Source organism: Hakea prostrata, chromosome 6 (genome assembly GCF_041222555.1).
Source record: "Hakea prostrata isolate BN-2017 chromosome 6, UWA_Hpros_2, whole genome shotgun sequence".
Classification (NCBI taxonomy): domain Eukaryota; kingdom Viridiplantae; phylum Streptophyta; class Magnoliopsida; order Proteales; family Proteaceae; genus Hakea; species Hakea prostrata.
In genome coordinates, this window is record NC_142605.1 from 34,758,742 (window position 1) to 34,781,051 (window position 22,310).

At 37.3% G+C, this 22,310-nt stretch overlaps 2 protein-coding genes across 8 annotated transcripts; both read right to left on the reverse strand.

The window, feature by feature from the left end:
- Nucleotides 1-757: 757 nt before the first annotated feature.
- LOC149013595 (protein IQ-DOMAIN 22-like) lies at nt 758-4,264 on the reverse strand. Its single transcript, XM_089158790.1, has 4 exons — nt 3,669-4,264; nt 2,396-2,584; nt 1,868-1,945; nt 758-1,747 (listed from the first exon to the last, which is right to left on the reverse strand). Exons 1-4 carry the CDS (start codon nt 4,107-4,109, stop codon nt 911-913), a joined length of 1,545 nt encoding a protein of 514 aa, XP_089014916.1. The 5' UTR covers nt 4,110-4,264; the 3' UTR covers nt 758-910.
- A 1,289-nt stretch (nt 4,265-5,553) lies between these two features.
- LOC149013596 (uncharacterized) lies at nt 5,554-22,290 on the reverse strand. Of its 7 annotated transcripts, XM_089158124.1 has the most exons (17): nt 21,905-22,290; nt 19,783-20,197; nt 19,551-19,670; nt 19,179-19,329; nt 18,857-19,087; nt 18,539-18,579; nt 18,364-18,432; nt 18,174-18,274; nt 17,870-17,948; nt 17,680-17,778; nt 17,503-17,571; nt 17,252-17,301; nt 16,666-16,747; nt 7,285-7,379; nt 6,491-7,186; nt 6,311-6,398; nt 5,555-6,095 (listed from the first exon to the last, which is right to left on the reverse strand). In XM_089158124.1, exons 1-15 carry the CDS (start codon nt 22,195-22,197, stop codon nt 7,093-7,095), a joined length of 1,989 nt encoding a protein of 662 aa, XP_089014250.1. In that variant the 5' UTR covers nt 22,198-22,290; the 3' UTR covers nt 5,555-6,095; nt 6,311-6,398; nt 6,491-7,092. The 7 variants fall into 7 exon arrangements, with proteins under 7 accessions (XP_089014249.1, XP_089014250.1, XP_089014251.1 ...); XM_089158123.1 differs by having other exon boundaries at nt 5,554-6,095; nt 6,311-7,186; XM_089158129.1 differs by lacking the exons at nt 5,555-6,095; nt 6,311-6,398; nt 6,491-7,186 and adding exons at nt 8,030-8,085; nt 8,168-8,262 and having other exon boundaries at nt 7,319-7,379.
- Between the last annotated feature and the right edge of the window lie 20 nt (nt 22,291-22,310).

The following is a 22,310-nucleotide window of genomic DNA, read 5'->3' on the forward strand; positions in this document are numbered from 1 at the left end:
GTTAATTTCTTCCTATTAAGGGTAGTATTATAACTTGAAAAAAGAGCAAATAAGTAAAAAGATAATTGCAAGGTTATTTTTGGGATTTTGAAAAAATATATAGATGCCACATCATCAGTAAATTGACGGAGCTTGATGGTAGAGGGGCATTAGTAATTGTTGACAAAGTTAAAGGTTGGAATAGTAATTTTAAAAAGTATTGGGAATAAAGTAGTAATAAAATCAAAATACAATGGGGCAACAGTAATTATCCCTATATATAAATATTCGAATCATGAATTTAGGGATTTGAAATCTTTCGATTCAAACAACCAGGCCCTTACAAAATCTTGATCTTCGTGATCTTCATTTGGGAAATCATTTGAGGAAAGACTGATTTTTTCTTACCGTTCAGACGTATTAATTTCCAAATACTGAAGACTCCTACTCTCTCTCTCCTTGATAAATACACGTTAATGGTCCAACTGGCCAAACTCCGTACTCTCACAGAATCCTCTGTGTTTAATTTATTCTTCTTTTAAGCATTTTTCTCCGTTTCAGACTCTCATTCAAGAATGTGAATAGAAGAAGCAGCATTGAATTTTTTTTAAGTTGGTCGGTGGCGCTCTACTCAAAGCTCACCAAACAAGACGAGCTTGGCCTTGGCGTGGCCGGCACTTTGGTTATTTTTATTTTAATCTTCACGTGGAATAATTTAAAAATCCATCCATCCTAATTCACACGAAGAATGTCTTTAAATTTTAGTCAAAATGCAGATTACTATTATTATTATCATCATCATCATATAATATCGAATACATCGGAATCTTAGAAGACATAAACCAAATTAGAAGTCGAAAAACTGAAAAAACAAGCTAAAATATCTGAGCACACATAATGCAGTTGTAGACTTGTAGTAGGTGTTGCAGGTTTACGCACCATTCAAGCTGACTGAATCACTGTCAATTGCCATTGCTAGTCTATCCAACCTGCCGGATCCAGGATATGCTTTGCTCTTGAAGTTCACTTCTAGCACTGATGATGCTTTCTGAGAACCTGTATCCACAGAACCTTGAAGAGAAAACCTCCTTGTTGAACTACACTTCTCAACCCGATAGGATCTCTGTCTTGGAGCACTATGAGATCTAACCTTAGCCCTAAAGGATTCCGTGTTCGACATATAATTGGGGTAGTCCGAGTACTCATTGAGTAAGCTCCGGGAATCTAAGTACCTGGAGAAGAAGTTTTGAGAGTAATCACTCCTTGTCTTGGCACTATCAGGCCTTGATGTTGCAGAGTAATTATGTGGGCTGTTATCAGCTGTGCACAAAGATATGTCATCAACCTCAAGACTGTATTCGAAACGTCTCAAAGATTGGATATCACCAGAAGCTAAGCTTCGAGCAGGCAGTAGAGCTGTAGTTGAGTCTCCTGAAGGGGAGCCCACTGTGTTAACACTGTGAATGTTCCGATCGGAAGTTGTAGGAACATGCTTGCATGAGTTAAAAAAGTTGTGCCTTCGTTTTGGGTTCGAGTGTGGCTTCCCAGTGTCGATTTCCAGGATTTTGTCACCTTTCTCATCATCGGTGTACATGGTTTTCTCTGGAGTTCCCCGACGATGCTCCCATAGGAGTTCTTCCAATTGCTGCTCTGAGAGGTTTCTCGGAAGTTGCATCCTGTCCAAAATATTACCATCACGGCTACTTGGCCTTGAAGTGCTCCCCTGCTCATAGATGGGTCTGTGAAGTGAGGGCTGTGCTTGTGCATTCTAGTGTCAAAATGGAATTATTAGAATTGGGTCTGCTTTCTATAACAATGTAGCATTAAAGTAGTTCTCACATATAAAATGGGAGAGGATGCTTAATTTAGATAAACCAAAGCTACATACCTTGAAGGGTGAGGATTTTTCATGTCTGGTACTGTTGCCACGGGTTAGTTGTTCATATCTTCCAGGAGTTGTAGGGCCCTGCAAGGAAATTAATGAGGAAATTCTACCCCATTGAAATTAATATAAGACTAATGGTGGCAAGTCCCATTCAAAACAGAGTGATGACCCACTGGATCAACTCATCACTGACCTGATGCAAACAAGGCATAAAAATTCCCCATAATTGGGACCGAAAAACTAGTGTTTGAGAGACAGGGTAATTCTAAATTGGTTATAGGGAGGGACAGATTGCCCAGCCCAAGATTCGACTGAGCTAAAATTTTCTATGTTAAGGAGCAGTAACAGAAGATTTGTAAAGCCTTACAAAAAGGCAGTAATCCATAGCTGCAAGATGATAATGGTGCAAGCACAATTGTTTGTTTAATGGGGGTATGACCAGTTCTATAGCATCAGATAGTCTAAAGCACACCATAACTACATAATCAACAAAAAATTAATGAAAGACAGCAATCCGACTTGAAATCTTACATAATTTGTATGTGACAGGATTTGCCTGGATTCTGGAGCAAGGGTCCAGCCAGCCTGAGCCATCGACTGAGCACTGATCAGTGCCCGCAAACACCGTAGACTCTCAGCCATTCCTTTTCTCACAATGTAGCCCCTCACCAGTGCTTGAAGTCTAACCAACCCCTTCAGAGCTCGCAATGCTCTCCTCGCCTTTCAAACAAAGAACCAGAAATTCAAATCAGTTTCTTTATTTTGTTGGGTTCAACCAAAATTGTATCCAAATAGAACAATCTCTCCTCAATTATCATACACTTTTTCTCTCTGGCAAGAAACTGGATGCAAATTATAGAAAGAAACTTCTGCTGTCCATGACTTTCTGGTACACTTTTTAACAAAGTCACCAAACCACACATGAATGAAACTTTTGAAAAGTGAAACATTTGGGAAAATCAACAAGATCAAGCCTGCCATTTAGACAGAATGACACCTCAGTCAACCCAGAAACACTAAAAGATTAATCTTCTTGTTATAACTTATAAGATCAAACACTAACGGCTCAATTCCTGGGGTCCCATAGCGTAGAAGACATAACTTCTAAATAGTCGACCGGGTCAACTATGAAGACTTCCAAATTCCAATATACCCATTTGACAAGAGATGACACGATTTCAGACACGTGGCCCAGGAATAAATGGCCCCCACCAGAGCCCTTGCATGCAGGGAACTGGCCCACCTAGTAGTTTAATAAGCTAGCAGTGTAGGTCCCACGCCACCAAAAGTCAAGATAGCAGGCATACGGATGGATTCGATCCCTGATCAGATTTCACTGCTACTGTATGGTCCATGAAATCTCAACTCTCTCAACAAACTCTCTTCTCAATCTCTTTAAAAAGTCCATGTCGGCTTTGCCGGAAAATTTACCAAATTTCAGAATGTGAAACTGAGAAATTGAGGTCACGAGAAAGTAGAACAGAAACCAATTCAAGCAGAAAGGGTCAAGAAAAAACAACAGTGGTGACAATCAGAATTCTGGAAAATCCGTAGTCACAGCAGCAACAGATCATGCGAAAGAACAAAACCTCGACGGATCTTGTTTTAATTTTTTCCTGTACATTTTCTTTCCGAAACAAACTGAAGAACCTAACTCAGATTGAAGAAATGTACAGCTTAATGATCTAATGACAGAGAATTAAGCCTCCATAATCGAAATCCAAAAACTAAGAGAATAGAACATTGAGAGATATACTAGAGAGAATGGTAATTTGAAGCTGAGGTTGCAGAGAAAAATACTAACCAAATAGCCACGGAAATAAGATTGAATCTTAACAGCGGCCCATTCTTCTCGTTTGAAGATGTTAACCCCATAGGTCGAAGCTCGGCGACCACTACCGCTGGTTAACCTAACAACAGCAGCAGCAGCTTGAGCAGCCGCTACGGCAGCCTCCGCCACAGCAGCGGTGGCTGCGGCCACGGCTATGGCATGTCTACTCTGGTCTTCAATTGATTCACTGTTGTAGGAAATAGCAAAGGACAATCTAGCATCATTATTGCCCCCAGTCGCATGCTGCGGAGAAGAGATAGTCATAGTTTTGTTCTTCTCTTTGGGAGATCTGATGAAGCTCCACTTCTTCTTCTTCTCCTTCTTCTCCTTCTTCAAATCTGGCCAATCTATAGTTCCACGATTTCCATCCTTCTTCCCACCCAGTAACCCCCAGAAACAACTTGATTTCTCCATTTCTTAGCATTGGAAAACCGCAAATAGTTTTGAAGAACGGGTTTGATTTCTCATTAAGAGGACCATTATAGCGTCAGAGCCAGAGAGAACGCATGGGAGCTGTGGGGGGAGTTGACAGGGATGAATGCACAGACAGTGAGAGAGAGAGACAGATGATGAGGGATTAAAATTTGCATTAGTGCGTCAATACGGAAACAAGAACTTTAATAGGTTGGAAAAGTAAAATTTTTAAATAACAGTAAATCCATCTTCCATCAAATTTTTACTATTTTTATCATCTCTTACCTATATATTTATATATTAGTTAAAAAGGAAAAAATTGAGGGATGAGAAGGGACGAGGTGTAACAGATGGGACCGAAGGAGTTAAGGTTGTGGTGTGACGTGTTGGTTTCAGCGTTACCTGGTATAGATACCAAACTTGAACAAAAGACTCAACTCTCTACTATGTTTCCTACAAGTGTATAATTACATTATTGTCCTCATCTGTTTTGTTATTTTATCCTGTGTCCCACGACTTCTGTCGGGTCTATCTTTAACAGATATTTTGGTTTTTTTCTTTCTTTTTTCTAACCAAAGTACACAATTATGGTTTAAGGTGCCACGTGTCAGAGAATACGAGTTGATTCACATGACAAGAAAAGCAGGGAATATACTCTACTCGCTTTGTGCGCGTGAATTAAGACACTGACACAGAGGTCATATATTATTAAGGTTAGGGTAAAAGCGGCATTAAAAAAGTGAGTGTGAACTCCCCCCTTTTACCGGTAATAGGGGCTTGAACCAAAAAAACGAAAAACAGCCAGTTTAGGGCAGTTTTTTTTTTGGTAAAAACTTCATATTGGTTTATTAGTACTTCATCTTACAATTATTAAAAACGGAAATCTTTGACGATTTTGTGTATTTTACTAATATAAAGATGTACCCAATTTTCTTTTTCTTTTTTTAATGTTTTAAAGTAAAAAACATATTTATTCAGAAGAGGAAGCCAAGTTTAAGGATACACTCCATCAGCCAAAGAATAGAGGTGGGCCAAACAGTTGTCTTCAAACAAGAGAACTGGACCTTCGAGTTAGGACGACCGGCTCCACCTAAATGGGAGGTGGGGGTTTTTTGTTGAGTAATTGAGCATATTAATGATGTCTTTACAATCAGATTATATTTCAACCATCTCCAACTTGTCCGCTAGAGCATGGAGCATCACTATGCGAATTGCTAGGGCCTCCCCTAATTTCATTCTCAATTTCCCTTACCTTCAACTTTATTGGATGTTTCCAAAAAAAGAAACTAGATGCAAAGCTTAAGAATCAATTCAATGATTAAGGAAATAATAGACAAAAACAAAAACAAAGAGAAAACACAAAAATTCAATGCGATGTCATAATTTTTTTTTTTTTTTTGTCTAAAAATAAAAAAGCCGACCACCATGCATGAAAGAAGAATATAATAATAATATCGCAAAAAACTTAAACAGCATTAAAAACTCTCCCCCCCAAAACCCTTTATCAAATTAACTTGAATCTTACACTTTACATGAGGATGAAGTACATAAATAATGTTACAGTCAGCTAAAAAAGGTTGATGCATCATAGATCCCAGAAAAAGAGTCATTGGGTTTCCATCAGCATATCCGGTGCAAGAATTCAAGACAAATCATACATTCATACCTTCCCTTTATTCAATTGGAAGATGCGGGTGTCTTAATCTCGGGGCGCTGTTTACATCTACTTCGTACAAATAAGGGAACTATAGTCTATAGCTATCCAAATTTGTAAGTTTGTAAACAGTGGTCAGTGAAGTATACTTTGTCTCCACTGTACTAGAAAAATAGGTAAAATGAAAAGAACTCGTCACACGCACCGTTAAGAAAGTGAAAGAAAACGTTACAAATGGCCACCAGGACCCGCCATGATGTAAACTTCTGCAAACCATGTTTCAACCACCTATTCCATGTCCTTTCGCGTGGAAGCAGATGTATATCAACACTCTGCAGAGACATTTGGATTTAAATGAGAATCACAATCCAAAAAGGTTACAGAAAGAAAAAAACAATTGAACATTTTAATGAATTTTGTCTCCTTTTCTTAATTCTGTGGTTTAGAATCTTTTCATTGAATGACCCCAAAGAAAAATATCTGAAACTCAAATATGTGATTCTCTTTTACAGAGAGTTGAGTACCGTTAGGCAGCTCGTAATCTTACCCTGTATTGAACGTTGTCTCCGTCGCATCTGAGTCTATAATAACATCCATTCTCGGGAAATCCAAAAACGTTCTTCCTTCTGCATCAGCTAGAACATGTACCATCGATGAAAATGTGACTGTATGAGACAGTAAAACATGTTACAGAATCCCGGCAGTTGAGACTGTGAGAAGCACCAACCTCCATAAAGCTTCCAGGACGCCAAAGTCTGTCAGAAATTGCCCTTCAGTATCTGTCACTCACATCTATTAGAACATGACATACAAGGAAAAATAATTCCTGTTTGATGATTATGACCATCAGTTACCCCACACTTAACTGAAAAAATCCACAATCCATGCCCAAACCAACCCTTCTTCATGAGCCACCACTGTTTGAGTCTCCCGCCTCTCACATTGCACAAGGTTGACCTCCAAGCCTCAACCTGACACGAGTTCCCCCATTCCATGATTTTTTCGAACAAATGTAACCAAGGGTGCTCCTCTTCTCACAACATAACCCACCTGGGAGTCCGTATGATGCCCTTTCAGAGTTTCATTGCTCTTTCATTCAGTCACTATATGCAACAAGAAGAATAACGATCAATACCACCACACCACCGTGTATGTATATATATATATGTATGTATATCAACATTTTGCAAGGCACAGCGCTGACGTGTGTTTCTCAAACTGTATCACTTTCATTTTCTCTGTCCTTTATCAGTCTTCAAGTACCGAGAGACTGTCCGAACCATATATTCTTCAAATGAATCACCCAAGCCATCAATATACTTCAAGTCTTCAACTTTCTGCCGCTAACACTGTTGTAGCCGTCTGAACCAACTCGCTTGTTCTTATAATTATGTCTTTAAAGGAAGGCCGGCGATCAGGGTCACTGAACATGGAGATTGCATTGTAGTAATTGGCAGTTCCAACAAGAATATTCAAGTTTATTAATAAGGAAACAACAGTTCGGGAACAGAGCAGCTTTACCTTTGCCAGCAGTCATGGATGATTGATGAAACTCTAGGGTCAAGTCCTTCTGGTATTTCTAACCGACGATCCATGAAACCAACAATACCAACGACCTTTCACAGAAGTGTAAAAAGGTTCAACAGAGATGGGAGTGCCAAATTTGACTAATTTGTTCATAATTTTAGATACGACACAGTGGTAGATGCTTTGATTATCTCTATGGAGGTACATTGTGCAACTTAGAACAAAATTGTTGTCCTTTACGTTTCACTAAATTACAACATACACAATTATGCATCATTGAAAACAAAAGAAAATTGCTGTAAAATCTATTCCTATTAAACAGAATTCTGGGGAAGCTTCATTAGAATTTCCAGGAATGTAGCTCAAAGAGGACTTCCATTTACATAAGAAAACAACAACAACGAGCCTTCTCCCAACTAAATGGGGTCAGCCCATTTACAGAAGAAACTCAACGTTATATGCTATTTGACTTCGGAAGGTGCCATATTTTACCTTATATTTTCTAAATTTATATTTTCTTTAGCCCTTCATTGAAGGTGGACTTCACCATCAAGATTTCATTCATATGGTCATGGTGGAAGGGGGTAAACATTCCATGCATGATGTGTGAAAACAGATCTCTATGGACCATCATTTGTGCTAGACTGTAGGCTGATAACCAATCAATCAGTGGAAACGTAAATTATTCTATGGTGAGGCTAAATTTCAAGTCATCATGCATCAAGATCATGTAGCTTACCATCTTATGGGTATTTTTCCAACCAGTCTGCAAAACATTATCTTGATATGTTCAATCTGACAAGTAATATCAACAAGATTTGAGCACTAATCAAGCTGCCACATGTCATAAAAATAAAGCACATGGATTGAAGCTTACTTCTAGAGATCAATGAGAGAACCTCAGTATATGCCTAAAAACTTTCTGGGCTCCGTTGTTTATTGAAATATCCCACAGAACACCCCCATCCCCACCTGCATAAAAAGATGTGTGTGTAAGGATGTACCATATTAAAAATCCACATCCTGCTGCATCTAAGATGAACAACAACTACATATTCTTATCCCAACTAAACAGGTTCAGCTTGGATCCTTGCCCCTGACACTTTTAGTTCCTGGAAAAATCTGATACAGATCACACTTCCACACTGGAGCATCCCAAGGCTTTCGTTACACATGGCTGTGCCACCTTAAAAAACTTTCTGATAGCTTATCTTGTGATGGAGCTACTTCAAAATCAGATCTAATATGGTCACTCTTCAACTTACCCTGTATAGTTTTGCCACAACCATCTTAACATCTCCATCTCAGCTACGCTTAGTTTATCTATTTCATATTTCTTAAGAACCAGCATTCGACATCTTATGTTGAGTCTCACAGTTTTTACCTTTTAGGCTTCAAAGAGATACACTGATATACAACACTCTGGATGGACTGTCCATTTTGTCCATTTACTTAATTCTATGAGCAATATTATCATCTACATCACCTTCTTTATTTATGACTGAACCATCATACATAAAAGAATCAGTGTGTATTCTCCTCGTCATCAATATTCATCACCTCATTAACCACTATATTATTGGTGGAGCATGGTCTCAACTTAGCCAAGATGTACTGGTGATTCTAGCCCAACTCAAACTTTATTTGGTTTGTACTTTCAAGGATTAGGGTTTTTTCTACATTGTACCATGTGAAATGCTATACCTAAGAATTATCTTGTGAGAAGATGGGTACATGAGAGTTCTGTACTTTTCTCCATCTATTTAGTAGAACCTCTATTTATTGTTTGCCCATGGACATAGCTCATCTTAGGTGGGCTATGGGGTGATCTCCTTTTTCGTTTTTCTTTTGCCTGTTGCTACTTTAATGCATTATTAATTCCTAAATCACATATGTAACTGAAGTTACACACCACATGCTTTGTCTTTTTCTATTTACCTAAAGACCTTTGAATTCCAACGTAGATCTCTGTAACTCCAATTTGTCGTTTATCCCAGGCCTTTCTCGTCCACCAAGACAATATCATCAACAAAAACTATACACCAAAGAACTCTATCTTCTATTTCCCTAAATCATCCATGATAAGGGCAAACAAATAAGGGCTTAAAGTTGATCCTTGATGTAACTCAATTCTAACAAGAACTCGCTACTTTGCTAGTCTCACTCACAATGTCCATATCTATGGTTGATAGCACATGCCAGATTAACCTTTTCTTAGGTCAATAAAAACCATATGGAGAGCCTCCTTGCCCTGTTTAAATCTTTCCATGAGCCTCCTAAGTAAGGAAATAGCTTAACTGGGCATGGAACCAAATTGGCCCTCCAAAATATTTGTTTTTGAATGGGTTTCAATAACCCTCTCTCTTCTGTAAGTACTTCCCAGTGGTATCTTTCCCTCTAAGGTGGTATGGTGGGGACCGTGGGGTTGGTGGAAGGGATGAAGATATGGCTACTACAAACTACCCAAAATGATGATAACATGGAAATAAAAACAATAAAGAAATTGTATCCCCATAAATAAAATTTCACTATATACCCCTTTAGGCAGATAACATTACTTACAGTTACTCTTCCCCTTACTCGTAGTATTGGGTAGGAAAGAAAATTTTCATGTTAATGCTTGAAAAAAAAGTTTCCTAACATCTCCCTAAACTTACTTCAAAAAGACAAAGGAGCATTTAATTACCTTCAAAAGTGGTTATCATTGAAGCCAAATAGATCTTCAAAAGTATAGGTTGGCTAGAAATGAAGCAAAGAAAATTGCAAGAAAAGCAAGGGAGAAGAAGTATGAAGAGTTATACAATAAGTTGGGCACGAAGGAAGGGGAAAAATCTATTTATAAGATAGTTAAAATAAGGGATAGAAAGTGTAAAGATCTTAACCATGTTAGATGTATTAAAAATAGAGATGGTAAAATACTAGTATGTGATGAGAACATTAGAAAATATGGGAAATCTATTTCTTTAGTCTACTAAACAAGTATGCTTCAAGCACCTGTGATTTGGACAATTACACCATTCACCAAGGCCCCAATTTTCAAATATATTTGTGAAGAATTTCAATGTCTGAAATAAAAGAAGCACTACGAAGGATGAAACTAGGCAAGACACAAGGTCCTGATGAAATCCCAATAGAAGTATGGAAGAGCTTAGGAACCCGAGGGCTAATTTGGTTGACTAAGTTGTTTAATAAGATTATGAGCACAGAGAAAATGCTAGATGAATGGAGGAGAAGCATCGTGGTTCCAATTTACAAAAATAAAGGAGATAGTCAAAGCTGTAATAACTATAGGGGCATTAAACTAATGAGCCATACTATGAAATTATGGGAGAGAGTAACTGAAATCTTTTTGAGACAACCACAATTACGGAGAACCAGTTTGGGTTTATGCTCAGAAGATTTACAACGAAAGCTATTTACTTAATTAGGAGATTTATGGAAAAGTATAGAGAATGTAGGAAAGACCTTCATTAAGTAGAACGAAGACAAAATATCTAGTTTGTAAGGTAGACGATAAGGTGGTGAAACTTGACAACAAGGAGACTCCTCATAGTGATTCTTTTAGGTACCTAGGTTCAATCATAAATAAAAGAAGTGATATAGAGGATGATGTTTCCCAAAGAATTAAATAGGGTGAATGGAGGAGAGGTGCATCTGGGATTTTGTGTGATCAACATATTCCATTAAAGCTTAAAGGAAAATTCAATAGGACCGTCGTTTGACTAGCTATGATGTACGGTGCAGAGTGTTGAACTATTAAAAAGAATCATATAGATAAACTCATTATAGCATAAATGAAGATGCTATAATGGATGAGTGGCAAAACTAGGAAGGATAAGATAATGAATGATCATATTAGAGTTAGTCTGGGAATTGCTCCCATAAGTGATAAGCTTCGGGAAAATCGTTTGAGGTGGCACAACCATGTTCAACGGAGACCTATAAAGACCCATTGTACGAAGAAGTGATAATCCAGATTGAAAGAACTAGAAGAGCTAGGGGTAGGCCTAAGATAACCTTAAGAGAAGTGGTGAGAAAGGATATGCATAGCTTAGGCCTTATATTTAGCATGGCCTCAAACAGAACTGATTAAAAGGCAAGAATCCATGTAGCCGACCCTATTTAGTTGGGACAAGGCTTATTGTTGTTGTTGTTATTGTAACATCTCCCTAAACTGTTGTTTATTGATGCTTCATGCATCAATTATTCAATCTAGTTTCCTCATGTAAGAAACAACACCATGTCTGATGTAGGAGAAACCCTAGAAACTAGGGGACCTACAAAGTGGGCTACTAGATTCTTAGAATTAAAGACCTATTCTTGACAAATAGTAAAGAAAAGAATTGCAACACTTGAATTCTGATTATTCATGCATGTAAGACAGCTAAAGTAGAGAAAGAAACACAATAAGTGCTAACTGATAAGCACAACTAAACAAGAATCAATAGGGAAACAAGATAACGGGGATCTTGGCACCATAATACTAAATTGAATGCAAGGGGATTAAGAAACTTAAAGAAAATAGAAATGTCCTAATCAATATCAGATTTCTAAAAAGGAATTCAGCAATTAACAATGTAAAAGGAGTCTACAAAGTTTTTGTTTTAAAGAAAACTACTGCCAAAGAATAAATGAGAATATTACCTGCTAATTCTGGCCGCAAAACAGGGGTTAGAAAGCATTTAGGAACAGAAAGAATATATATATATATATATATATATATATATATATATATATATATATATATATATATATATATATATATATATATATATATATATATATATATCATACTACTATAATAAAAGCATGTACTCTACCTTTTTCGCAAATCTTTTTCTCTCCGTTTCTGTCCTTAGAATTTTTCTAAATACCAATAATGTTGTACTATCTATTAACTTTTTAGTTATTTTTGTAAGGATAATTTGGACATTGTACTCATGACTTATTATGAATTTATCCTTAATTTTAATCTCGATTTCTCTCTTGACTTTTTTCAATCTATCTCAAAGTCTGTCGCGTTATCCCTCTCAAACTCTCTCTAATCTCTCTCTAAATCACCACTATCTCTCACGACCCCTCTCAATCTCAGTCTCTCGCTCTCTATATCATCTCCCACTCTCTATATCATCTCCCACTCGAACTCGCTGTGAATCCCTCTCGATCTCTCTGAATCTATGTATTTGTTCTCTCATTGCAGAAATATCCCTATATCCCTTTCAAACTCGCTCTGAATCAATCTCTGCTATTTATTTATCTTTATTAGGTTCGAATGCATGAGATCTAGGGTTGCAAAGCAAATCTTCAATATTTCCAGCAAATTTTAATTTTCTCAATCGTTTCTCCTCACGAGTTGTTCTAATGCTCAACTGTTACTTAGGGTTTTTTCTCACTCTTTGGCTTCTTTCAGCGATTATTGATATATTTCAGTGATCTCTTTTCAGGCAGTGTTTGATGACGATGACAAGGGTTGTTATCGATCTCAGAAGATCAGAATGATCGATTTCTGAGGGATTCCAGTTGGTACCTACAAGAGGTAGGCGGAAACCAATCTCTTCTATTTATTTATCTTTGTTATTTCTCCTCTTTTTCTCGTATAATAAGCTCGGGTTTTGGTAAATCATACTATATCATACTGTTGTTCCATTGGCCTAAAATGAAGGTGTTGTCATTGTTGGCAACTTAAGTGGGCTTTGATATGGTACAGCAACACACAAAAAGGTTCCAAGAGAAAGAATCCAATTCAAATAAAGAAAACTCAAGAATCCCGTTTTTGAGGGTCTCTGTCCAGTTTTGATCAACCTCTTCATCGGATGGCCATCCAGTGTCCGATTGAGCCGATTTTTGGAGGAGAGCTTCACGACTTCTTGATCTTCAAATCCAACGGTGGGATTGTTCATTAGAGATCTCTAAGTTAGTCCGATTTGTACGTCAAAACACTCCTTGTTTAAGTCAGATAGGAACTCTGAGTTTGATTCAAACTCTGAGTTTAATTAATCTATAAAAGGAGAGCAAACTCCAGCAGAAGAGATAGGACGTTTTGAGGAGCTTGGAAAGAGCGTGGAGGTCGAACCAGAAGAAGTTGGTTGGCTTTGGAGATCTGAAGCTTAGGAATAAGAAGTCTTTTGTTTTGCTGAACAAGAAAGAAAGTGAAAGAGAAGGAAGAAGAAGCAGCAGAAGAAAAGAAGGGAACATGGTTGTATGGTTTTTTTAAAGAGAGAAAACTGAAAAAGATTGAAAAGAGAAAAAAAGAGTTGGAGAAAAAGAGAAACAAGTATTGTTACCATGCATCTTACACAAGTTGAGGTAACCCGTATTCACAAGTTATTGTCTATTATTTTATAGGTTATGTTTAATGATGAAGAACCTAGATCATGAATGTAATTTGGGGAACTTGAATTATTGGTTTACATTGTGACCTAGCAAGTTGGAGCTTGTCTAGGGGGTTGGGGTTGGTGCCCTTGTCTAAATTGCATTTTAGACTATAGCAGGGATTGGTGTTCCTGGACTGTTGTAGCAGTCAAAATATCTAGGAGTGTATTGAATAATATACGAAACCCTAGGTAGGGTATTACTCCGTGGATGTAGGCAATTTGGCCGAACCACGTAAACTCTGGTGCATTGCGTTTTTTTGTTTATTTTTCTTTGTTGCACATATTGGAGTGCCTTGATTGCAAAGTTGTGGTACACTGTCTGGTAGACCTAGCCACATTGTGGTGTGTGGTGGACGTGTGCTTGTGCAGTTGATAGCTACGAGTGGTACACTGTCTGGTAGACCCAGCCACATTGTGGTGAATTTTTGAAGACACTAATTCGCCCCCCTCTCAGTGTCAATCTGGGAATAACACATACTATCATATCATACTACTATTATAAAAGCATTTACTATTCTGTTTTCGCAAATCTTTTTCTGACCTTTCCGTCCTTTTCTTGTTTTCAAATATCAATAATTTGGTACTATTTTTTTTGTTTATTTACATACTTTTACAAGGATAATTTTGACATTTTAGTCATGAATCATTATCAATTTATCATTAATTTCAATCCCGCTTGATCTCTCACAATCTCCTCTCACGACATATCTCAATTTCTCTCTCAACCTCTCTCAATCTCCCTCGATCTGTCTCTCATGGTTGTGAGTATAATCCTCTGTTGTGGAAGGCCTTCACGCACATCTGTGAAACCCTAATTTGGAGCAGAAAAAAAGTTAAAGATTTGGGATTTTTGCTGATTCGAAAATGCTGGTTGAAGAGTGGACAAGCAATGGTGGTTCTATGGGCTGCTCTGTGTTGGTTCCTTGTGGGAATGGTGCTGCCCTTAATGGACATACATTGGGGGTCTGAAAGGAATAATACTGATGACAGCATCGGGGAGTACTCGGAGTGTTCGACAGATGGCTTACGTACTTACAAGCGGCGCAAACACTTAAGGCCGACTGGAGGTACTGAACCACAGAATAATGGAAGAGTTTTTGTTGATGCAGGAAGTCAAACGAACCAGGTTTGTTCTTGTCCATGATGTGCCTTAAGTGTTTGGCTTTATATTTCCTTTAACTATGATGAATACCATTCTCCCTAGAAAATTATTACTTCTTCTCTTGCGTTTGTCTTTATTTTATATTGCATATCGAGATATCTCATAAAATAATTTCAAAGATCTCACTCTCTTAATCCTTCATATATGGTCACGTGCATTTGCACGTGTGTAAGTTTGCTAGTATATATATATATATATATATATATTGAAGTAGTGGTGAATCCTAGGAAAGGAGAAAATATTTTGAAGTAATGGCGAATCCTAGGAAGGAGAGTAGGGTTAGAATGGAGAACCACAACAAGACTACTGTACAAGAGGAGATAAAAGAGAAGGAGAGAAAGAAAAGAACCAAAAAGAAGGGAAGGGAGATTAACTAAAGAAAAACAGAGACTGCCGTAGGGTAGGAAAATAAAAGGAAATAAGGGAAAGAGGGAAGAAAGAAAAAAAAGAACAAAGATTTTTCTGCAAGAAAACAGAACAACCGTGGGGTTTGGGGAAGAAGAAAAAGATTTTCAGGAAAGAAACTAGGTCTTTTTCGAGAAAAAAAAAGAGTAGGTCTTTGTAGAGGAGAGCAAGGGGAATTTTTCTAGTGGGAAACAAGGGTGAAAGGAGGAAAGAGAGGTTACCTGGAGAGAGAGGGAAGAGCTGGTTCCGCCAGAGAGAGAGAGAGAGAGACAGAAAGAACAGCGTGAGTTCTTCTTTTATAATACTTGTTTTCATTGTCAAAAACGAATTCCATACAAGGTTTAAATAAAAAAATTGATCCCTCCCAACCCTACATGTTTAATTCCCAAAATAACCCCAACTTAAGTAGTAAAATAACCCAAACCCAAAATAATTCAAAATTAGACCAAAAATTGACTCTAGTCTCAGCCCGTAAAGACTCAAACATGAAATTAAAATATTTCAATAGTAAACTACTATCCAACCCACTAAGACTAAGGAAAATAACATGAGAAATTGCCTATGAGCAGTGTTTCTCATCGAACCATAAGATCCTAGCAATCTGATAACCTCCGAACTCATCATCCATCCACATAGATGCGGTTGTGGGATGATCTCTACGTCGGCATCGCCGGTAAACTCGGAACTGCTCAATGATGTCTTCATCAATGTCCTACTATGATTTTAGGCAGTGCGTCTAACACCTCTTTACCTAAACCTTGTGTGGTAATTTAATCATGAAATTCTTCTTCAGTATATTATTGTCCACCCTTTCGTAAATCTGCACTTGTGAAAACTTGATGAGCTAGTCACCAGGAATAAAAATCAAACATTATAATTCCCCATTGGCCTGCTTGAATACATTGCCACTTAACCTATGAACAATTACTTGATGACGTCACTCAACTATCTTCTGATTGATGAAACCAATTTTAATTTTCACACGGGATCAAGGATTATCCTCACAGGGACCAAGGGCTATGTCTTAACAATTAAATATCATTTCATAAATTATTAATTTCCCACCACATAGAGAATTTAAACATGACATCCACATGTAATATGTCACTTTGCCAATTAAAAATACATAAAGTTCCTTAAAATATCAGATTATAAAACTATAGTTATAAATGTGAAACCAATATAACATCCAAAAGAATATTAATTAGACATGCAGATTATTTATTCTATAAAGTGTTAATTATAAGGGGTGCCAAAGCCAACAGTAAAGATAATCAAACCTTTGCACTATTACATTGCTTATATATGCACTCCATGCCAACCATGTTGCTGTATCTATTTTATTTAATTATGATGAACCACTCCAATCCTTTTGCCCTCCCATAAAACAAAAGATATTTGGTTCAGCTGGAAACAGCAATATCATAAACGTACCTGCAGAGGGTTCAAGTGAGCCCATGGAATGGATTTGGTCATTAATTCCCATAGAATGACACCAAAGCTGAACACATCAGACCTGCTCCAGTGGGGAAAAAAACACCATCCATCAACAAAACAACGCCATAGAGCTTCTCCTCCGTTAAGCAATGATTACACTAGCAATATTGAGAGGAAGTTGAGCTGATTTGCAAGTGGAAAATAACCCTAGCTTTGGATAGACAGTAGGTTTCAAAACCTTCCAACTGATGTAAAAATCTGACAGCTAAGAGCTTAAAGTTTCCAGAAGGGAAAATCAAAACTGTCCACGCATAATCCTAGTCTCCCGGTTTTTTGTACGATTGAACTTCTAGATTTTAGAACCATTGGTGAGGCCCCCAAACCTAAGAGGCCTGTTCCAGGTTATTTACTGGCTATGAAATCATATAGTGGTTAAGATCCAAGGATGATGATGGATTGAGGCCCACAAGAAAATTTTGAATTCAATATGAAACAACTTCAAAGAAAAAATAAAAATTTAAGACAAAAACCCAGTGGCCAATTTTTAGGTATGTCAAAATGCTTGAACCATTCAGAAGATTACTTTTCATCTGCAGGTTCATCCCGGAGCACTTCAGGAGCCATCCACTGGGTCTGCATTGGAAAGGAAGAACAAATGAAACTAGAACTTTCATGACAGACCTTCGATAAAAAGCTCTGATCGTCAATATAAAAGCATAGATGCTGAAATTATTACACAGGTAACATGATAATATCAACCATACTTGGAGTTTGCTCGATGTTCAAAGATGAGATAGAAAATACAAGGTAAAAAGAAATGGGGTAGGTCCTTACTGTCCCTCCTTCAGATTTTGCAGTTAAGAAGGTAGCATCTTTCAACTTTGACAGTCCAAAATCCCCAACCTGATGAAGAGAAAGTGAACTGACTTGGAAACCACATGAAACTCCTCATGTTCTATAGTACTAGGAAAACAAATGCCATTATGTAACAGGAATAGAACACAACCATACCTTGACTGTCCAGTTTCTGTCAACAAGTAAATTTGAAGATGTTAGATCTCTATGAACAATTGGAGGATTTCGGTTGTGCAAATAGTTCATACCCCGGGCCTGAAAAAAGAAGGATCCGAAGCAACTCTGAAATTTCAAGTACCACCTTAAATGGCATTGCATGTTTATGGAAAGCAAAGGAGAAACTTACAACATCAAGCGCCATCCTCAAACGGCGTCTCATATCCAATGACAGGTTGTTCTTCTGTAACATTTTAAATAGGCTTCCCCTATTTATAAGAACAAAACGAATTTTGAAATGATTAGCAAATTACTTCTCTAGGAAATTGAGCTATCCATAATGAGAAACTAGAGATCTGACACCAAATCCCAAAGAAATTGAACTGGATGGCAAACCCACATATATACTAGGACAAAAACTATGACTTGGTAGTTTCCATATTCTTTATTTCATTTGTTTGTATGTTCATTAGAGAGAGATTTCTCTACAATACCTGTGTAAGAACTCTGTCACTATAGCAAACCGTTCAGGGGAATACGCTGCCCCCATGAAAAGCAATACATTTGGATGTCTCAGTCTACGCATTATACCAATCTGAAAGAAGGGGGGTTATCAAATGGTATTTATTATCAAATGCCTCTAATATAACAAACAATTACAAACTTTCCAAAACATTGTTGTACCTCTTTTTTGTAATCCAATAAAATCCCTTGACGATATTCATTGGCAAAATAAACTTTTACAGCAACATCCTGGTAAAAATGAAAAAGGAAATATAATGTCTAATGTGCTGATGTTATTTACTTCTCATTTGCAGTAACCACCAATGACATGAAATTTTTAAATTCATGCATGTACCGATCCATTCCAAATTCCTCGATATACAACACTGAATGAACCTGAAAAGTAACGATAAGCAGATAAACGGTAAAGTGAATAATGAACTTAAAACCCTGACAGGAAGGTGAACCACTGTCACCTATTAAGTGTGTTATTTAAGACTCCCTATACTGAGTCCAAAGTCCAAATCCCTCAACATACAAACACAAATACCAATCCTGGATATCACCTTTAAAGCCAGGAGATCATAATTCCATCCATTGGAAGGATTTCCTATGCATATATAGGGTACAAAAAAAGAAAGGTTAAATTAAAAAATGGACCGTTTGAGTATACCTTGCCCAATTATTTCCCCTAAATGCAGGTCTTCCCACTTAATCTCCCAATCAATCATTGAGGTAGATTCTTTATCCTCATTTGTTGATAAACTCGCATTGACACTAACTAGACTCTCCCATGAACACAAAAAGGTTGAAAATGGCAATAATTCTGGCTCTTTTGCAGTACTTTCTGCTTCTGAAGCTTCATATGGCACTGTGTCAGGCTGTATCTGAGAAGAATTGTTGTCTGTAAAGCAGGAAAATTCATCAAAACAGCTATTAATCCTGTGGCTTTTTTAATATACATTTTTTAACTGCATAAACAATATTGCTCTTACTAGGGCGGTGATCCATAGCTGTTTCTGGAACTCCTACGAAGTTTGAAGAAATTGACAGCACAGAGATCAAAAAATCGGAGCCACATTCTGCAACATTCCCATAATCCCTTTGTACAATAATATCAGCTTGGCGGTGAAATAACGTATCTTCCTGTAGTCATTTATAATAGTTCACAGAACATTATCCAAAGTAAATGAACCAATGATATGCAAAGAAGAGGCACATGATGACTTGTGTGAACTATATGTCCAATAGGTCAAAAGGAATACAGAAGAAAGCAAGAGTAAATTCCAAAACAAAAGAAATTAAATTCTCTTGCATATAGAAATAAGAGAGATGTAAAAATGTGGAGGGTGTGGAGGTTATCTTACTAGCTTTCCAGCTTTCACTGATTCTAAGTCTTCAGTATGTAACACTGGCTCTTCTTTAAGAGTACTTACACAATCACTGCAAATATCTTCACCAAATCCAACTGAGAAGACTTTTGAAGTCTGTTCATTTCAATAGCATATTGAATATGATCACAGAGTAAAGGATAAAAATAAAATTAAAAAAATGCAGCAAAAGAAAGAAAAAAAATAGGATAGTGTAACACATAAGCACCAGATTTGTAACAGAAGATGCAATTTGTGGCACTAGTGAATTGTGCGGTCGTGGTTGCCACTGAGTCTTTGTCACATTTAGCCCCTGTGCTCTAGGTTGGCCATGGGCACGATACAGATTTTGTCTTACTTTTTCCATGATTATACTATTAAATAGAGCTTCATCACTTGAGACAGTAATAACACCAACAAGCTCACCATCCTCATATAGGGGGCTCTCTGTAACTATCGCCATAAATTTTTCACCGGACCTCTTCTTAAAAGGAAACTGACCCGACCATGATTGACCAGTGCCCAATCCTTCCATTATTTTCTTGAGGGATGCGTGGTTTTCTTCCAAGATAAGCAGATCACTTGCTCGTCTTCCAAGTACTTCATAGTCCTTCCACCCATAGAGCTTCTCAGCAGAATGATTCCTGGAAAGAGAGGTTTCCTGTTCTATTATAACGAGCTTCACATAAATCCATGGTTATGATATTCTGAATATTTATTAACAGATCTATTCCACCCAAAAACATCTGTCTTTATAAAATCATAGATTGGCATCCCTTTGACACCAAGAACTTATTCTTTTACTAATTGATAGTGATACCAGAACTACAAGATATATAGGCATAATAGGAAGAAGACTTTCAAAGCACAGAAATAACTAGGAACATTTGCTTATATTTTTGTTCAACCCACTGAATGCCCTTTCTTAAACTCTTTTGTTACTGGATGGTGTTCTCTGTATCTTTTTCTTGTATTACTTCATTGGAAACTTAAAGCCATCTCCACAGAAAGTATATCATAATAACTGTTGACATACTATTCAATCTGGAACCTCACCATTCAAAGCTTCTGATACTTTTTACTGGATAAGTAGATTATGACAAGAGTCCAAAGGGAATTACAGTCAATTACCAGCAACTAGTTGCTCAACTTTTGTAGATGTGGTAGTGAATTAAGCCATCCAATATGCTGCTAGATAATTAAGACTCAATCCCTCTTGATCAAGCACACCAGATGGTGTATTCAACATCTGTAAAATCTTTAAAGGTCCACCTCTTTTCCTTCTTCTTCTGCCATTAGCATCCGCTGCTATGCAGTTAAGACAAAGTTTAGCCATGATATATCAGCCATATACTGCTCTAGAATTTTCTTTGATATGTAAGGATCGGAATGTAACACCAAGAAGGTTCAAACTCGAAAACCCGGGCTGAATGGACCACAGCATCACTGACTCTGCTAGGATTAGGAAACTGAGGTCTATGACCTCTTCATTATGAGATTTTAGCCTTTGCCAACTGAGCTATACCACCTTTTTTTCTTCCCTATAGTAGTGGTACTGTTTTCTCTCTTTTAATGCTGGCTCAAAATTGTAGAGAATCTCTCCTTCTCTAATGTATTCTGTTTCTCATTTTCCATTTTTAATTATTAATTCTATTGGTAATGAACTAAAAGTTAGGAAGATTTGCTAGGTAACTGTGGACATCTACAAAAACAACAAAAAGGGACCAAAAAGATGCATACCTTTGAAGGCTAAGTTCCAAGTATATCTATAAACATGGAATTTTTAACTTCACCATTTATAATTAAGTGCTCAGTTTCCCTAGGTTTTGCAAATCAAAGGAACAATTTTTTTAAATTATTAGATGGTAAGCATCACTGAAGAAGCATTTCTTTGCCAAACATATTTCATACAGGAACAGTGATTATCCGTATGACAATACAAAGATATACCATTATCTGCCCGAACTCTTAACGTTGTCCACTTGCTTTTACCTTCCAAACAACGGAAGTAAGAATATATCAAGTTATTATAGGTACAATACATGCAAAGAAGCTTCACGAATGGAATAGAACGATCAAATTCATCTAGATTCCTTGATGTAGATGACATACATCAACAAAAACGAATTTTAAGAAGAAAACGATCAATCCTGCCTCCGAATTTTTCCAGTGCATTGACTCCACATTACCATAGGTAAGTAGATATGAATTAAATTTTCTAGAACTGTTCTATTTGACAAATATTTAGCACTGTGATTCTCTTTTAGATTGATCGCACGTCGCAACTACCTTTAATTTTCATAAACATGAGAAAGAGGAAAAGCAAAAGAATAGAGAGAAAAAGATGTTACCAGTAAATGATATCTCCAGAAGGAATCCTGGAGACATAGACAGCATGTTCGATGGACTCCAACACGTTCCGGTAGGGAGTCTTCGACAATAAGTAACCAGGAAGATGATCACAACCAGAAGAAGCCAATGACGATGAAGAACTTTCTTCACCTCTTCTTCTCCTCTGCTCTTTTTCAGTCTCTCCTAACAACATTCGAAACTGCTCGCTGAGCTTCGCGTGACTCAACTCTAAATCTCGAAACCGATTTAGCAAAACTCTATAGAGACCTGAACATGAATCTTCGTCGGCCATAACCTTGATGCTTTGGATGCAATCCTAGAATCGCTGTTGCCGGAGAAGAACCTATCGAAGCCCTGGGAGGTTGCAAAGACAGACTATGCTTCCCATGTGGGCACTACTTTATT

What these genes read in the sequence shown, in the direction of transcription:
- LOC149013595 (XM_089158790.1), bottom strand. Translation starts at nt 4,109, where the DNA reads ATGGAGAAATCAAGTTGTTTCTGGGGGTTACTGGGTGGGAAGAAGGAT. An exon ending in CTTATTTCCGTGGCTATTTG is followed by an intron (nt 2,585 to 3,668) that starts GTTAGTATTTTT and finishes TTTGTTTGAAAG; the next exon opens with GCGAGGAGAGCATTGCGAGC. An exon ending in TCCTGTCACATACAAATTAT is followed by an intron (nt 1,946 to 2,395) that starts GTAAGATTTCAA and finishes ATTTCCTTGCAG; the next exon opens with GGCCCTACAACTCCTGGAAG.
- LOC149013596 (XM_089158123.1), bottom strand. Translation starts at nt 22,197, where the DNA reads ATGGCCGACGAAGATTCATGTTCAGGTCTCTATAGAGTTTTGCTAAAT. An exon ending in CAGTGAAAGCTGGAAAGCTA is followed by an intron (nt 19,330 to 19,550) that starts GTAAGATAACCT and finishes AAATGACTACAG; the next exon opens with GAAGATACGTTATTTCACCG. An exon ending in ACAGAAACTGGACAGTCAAG is followed by an intron (nt 17,572 to 17,679) that starts GTATGGTTGTGT and finishes TCTCTTCATCAG; the next exon opens with GTTGGGGATTTTGGACTGTC.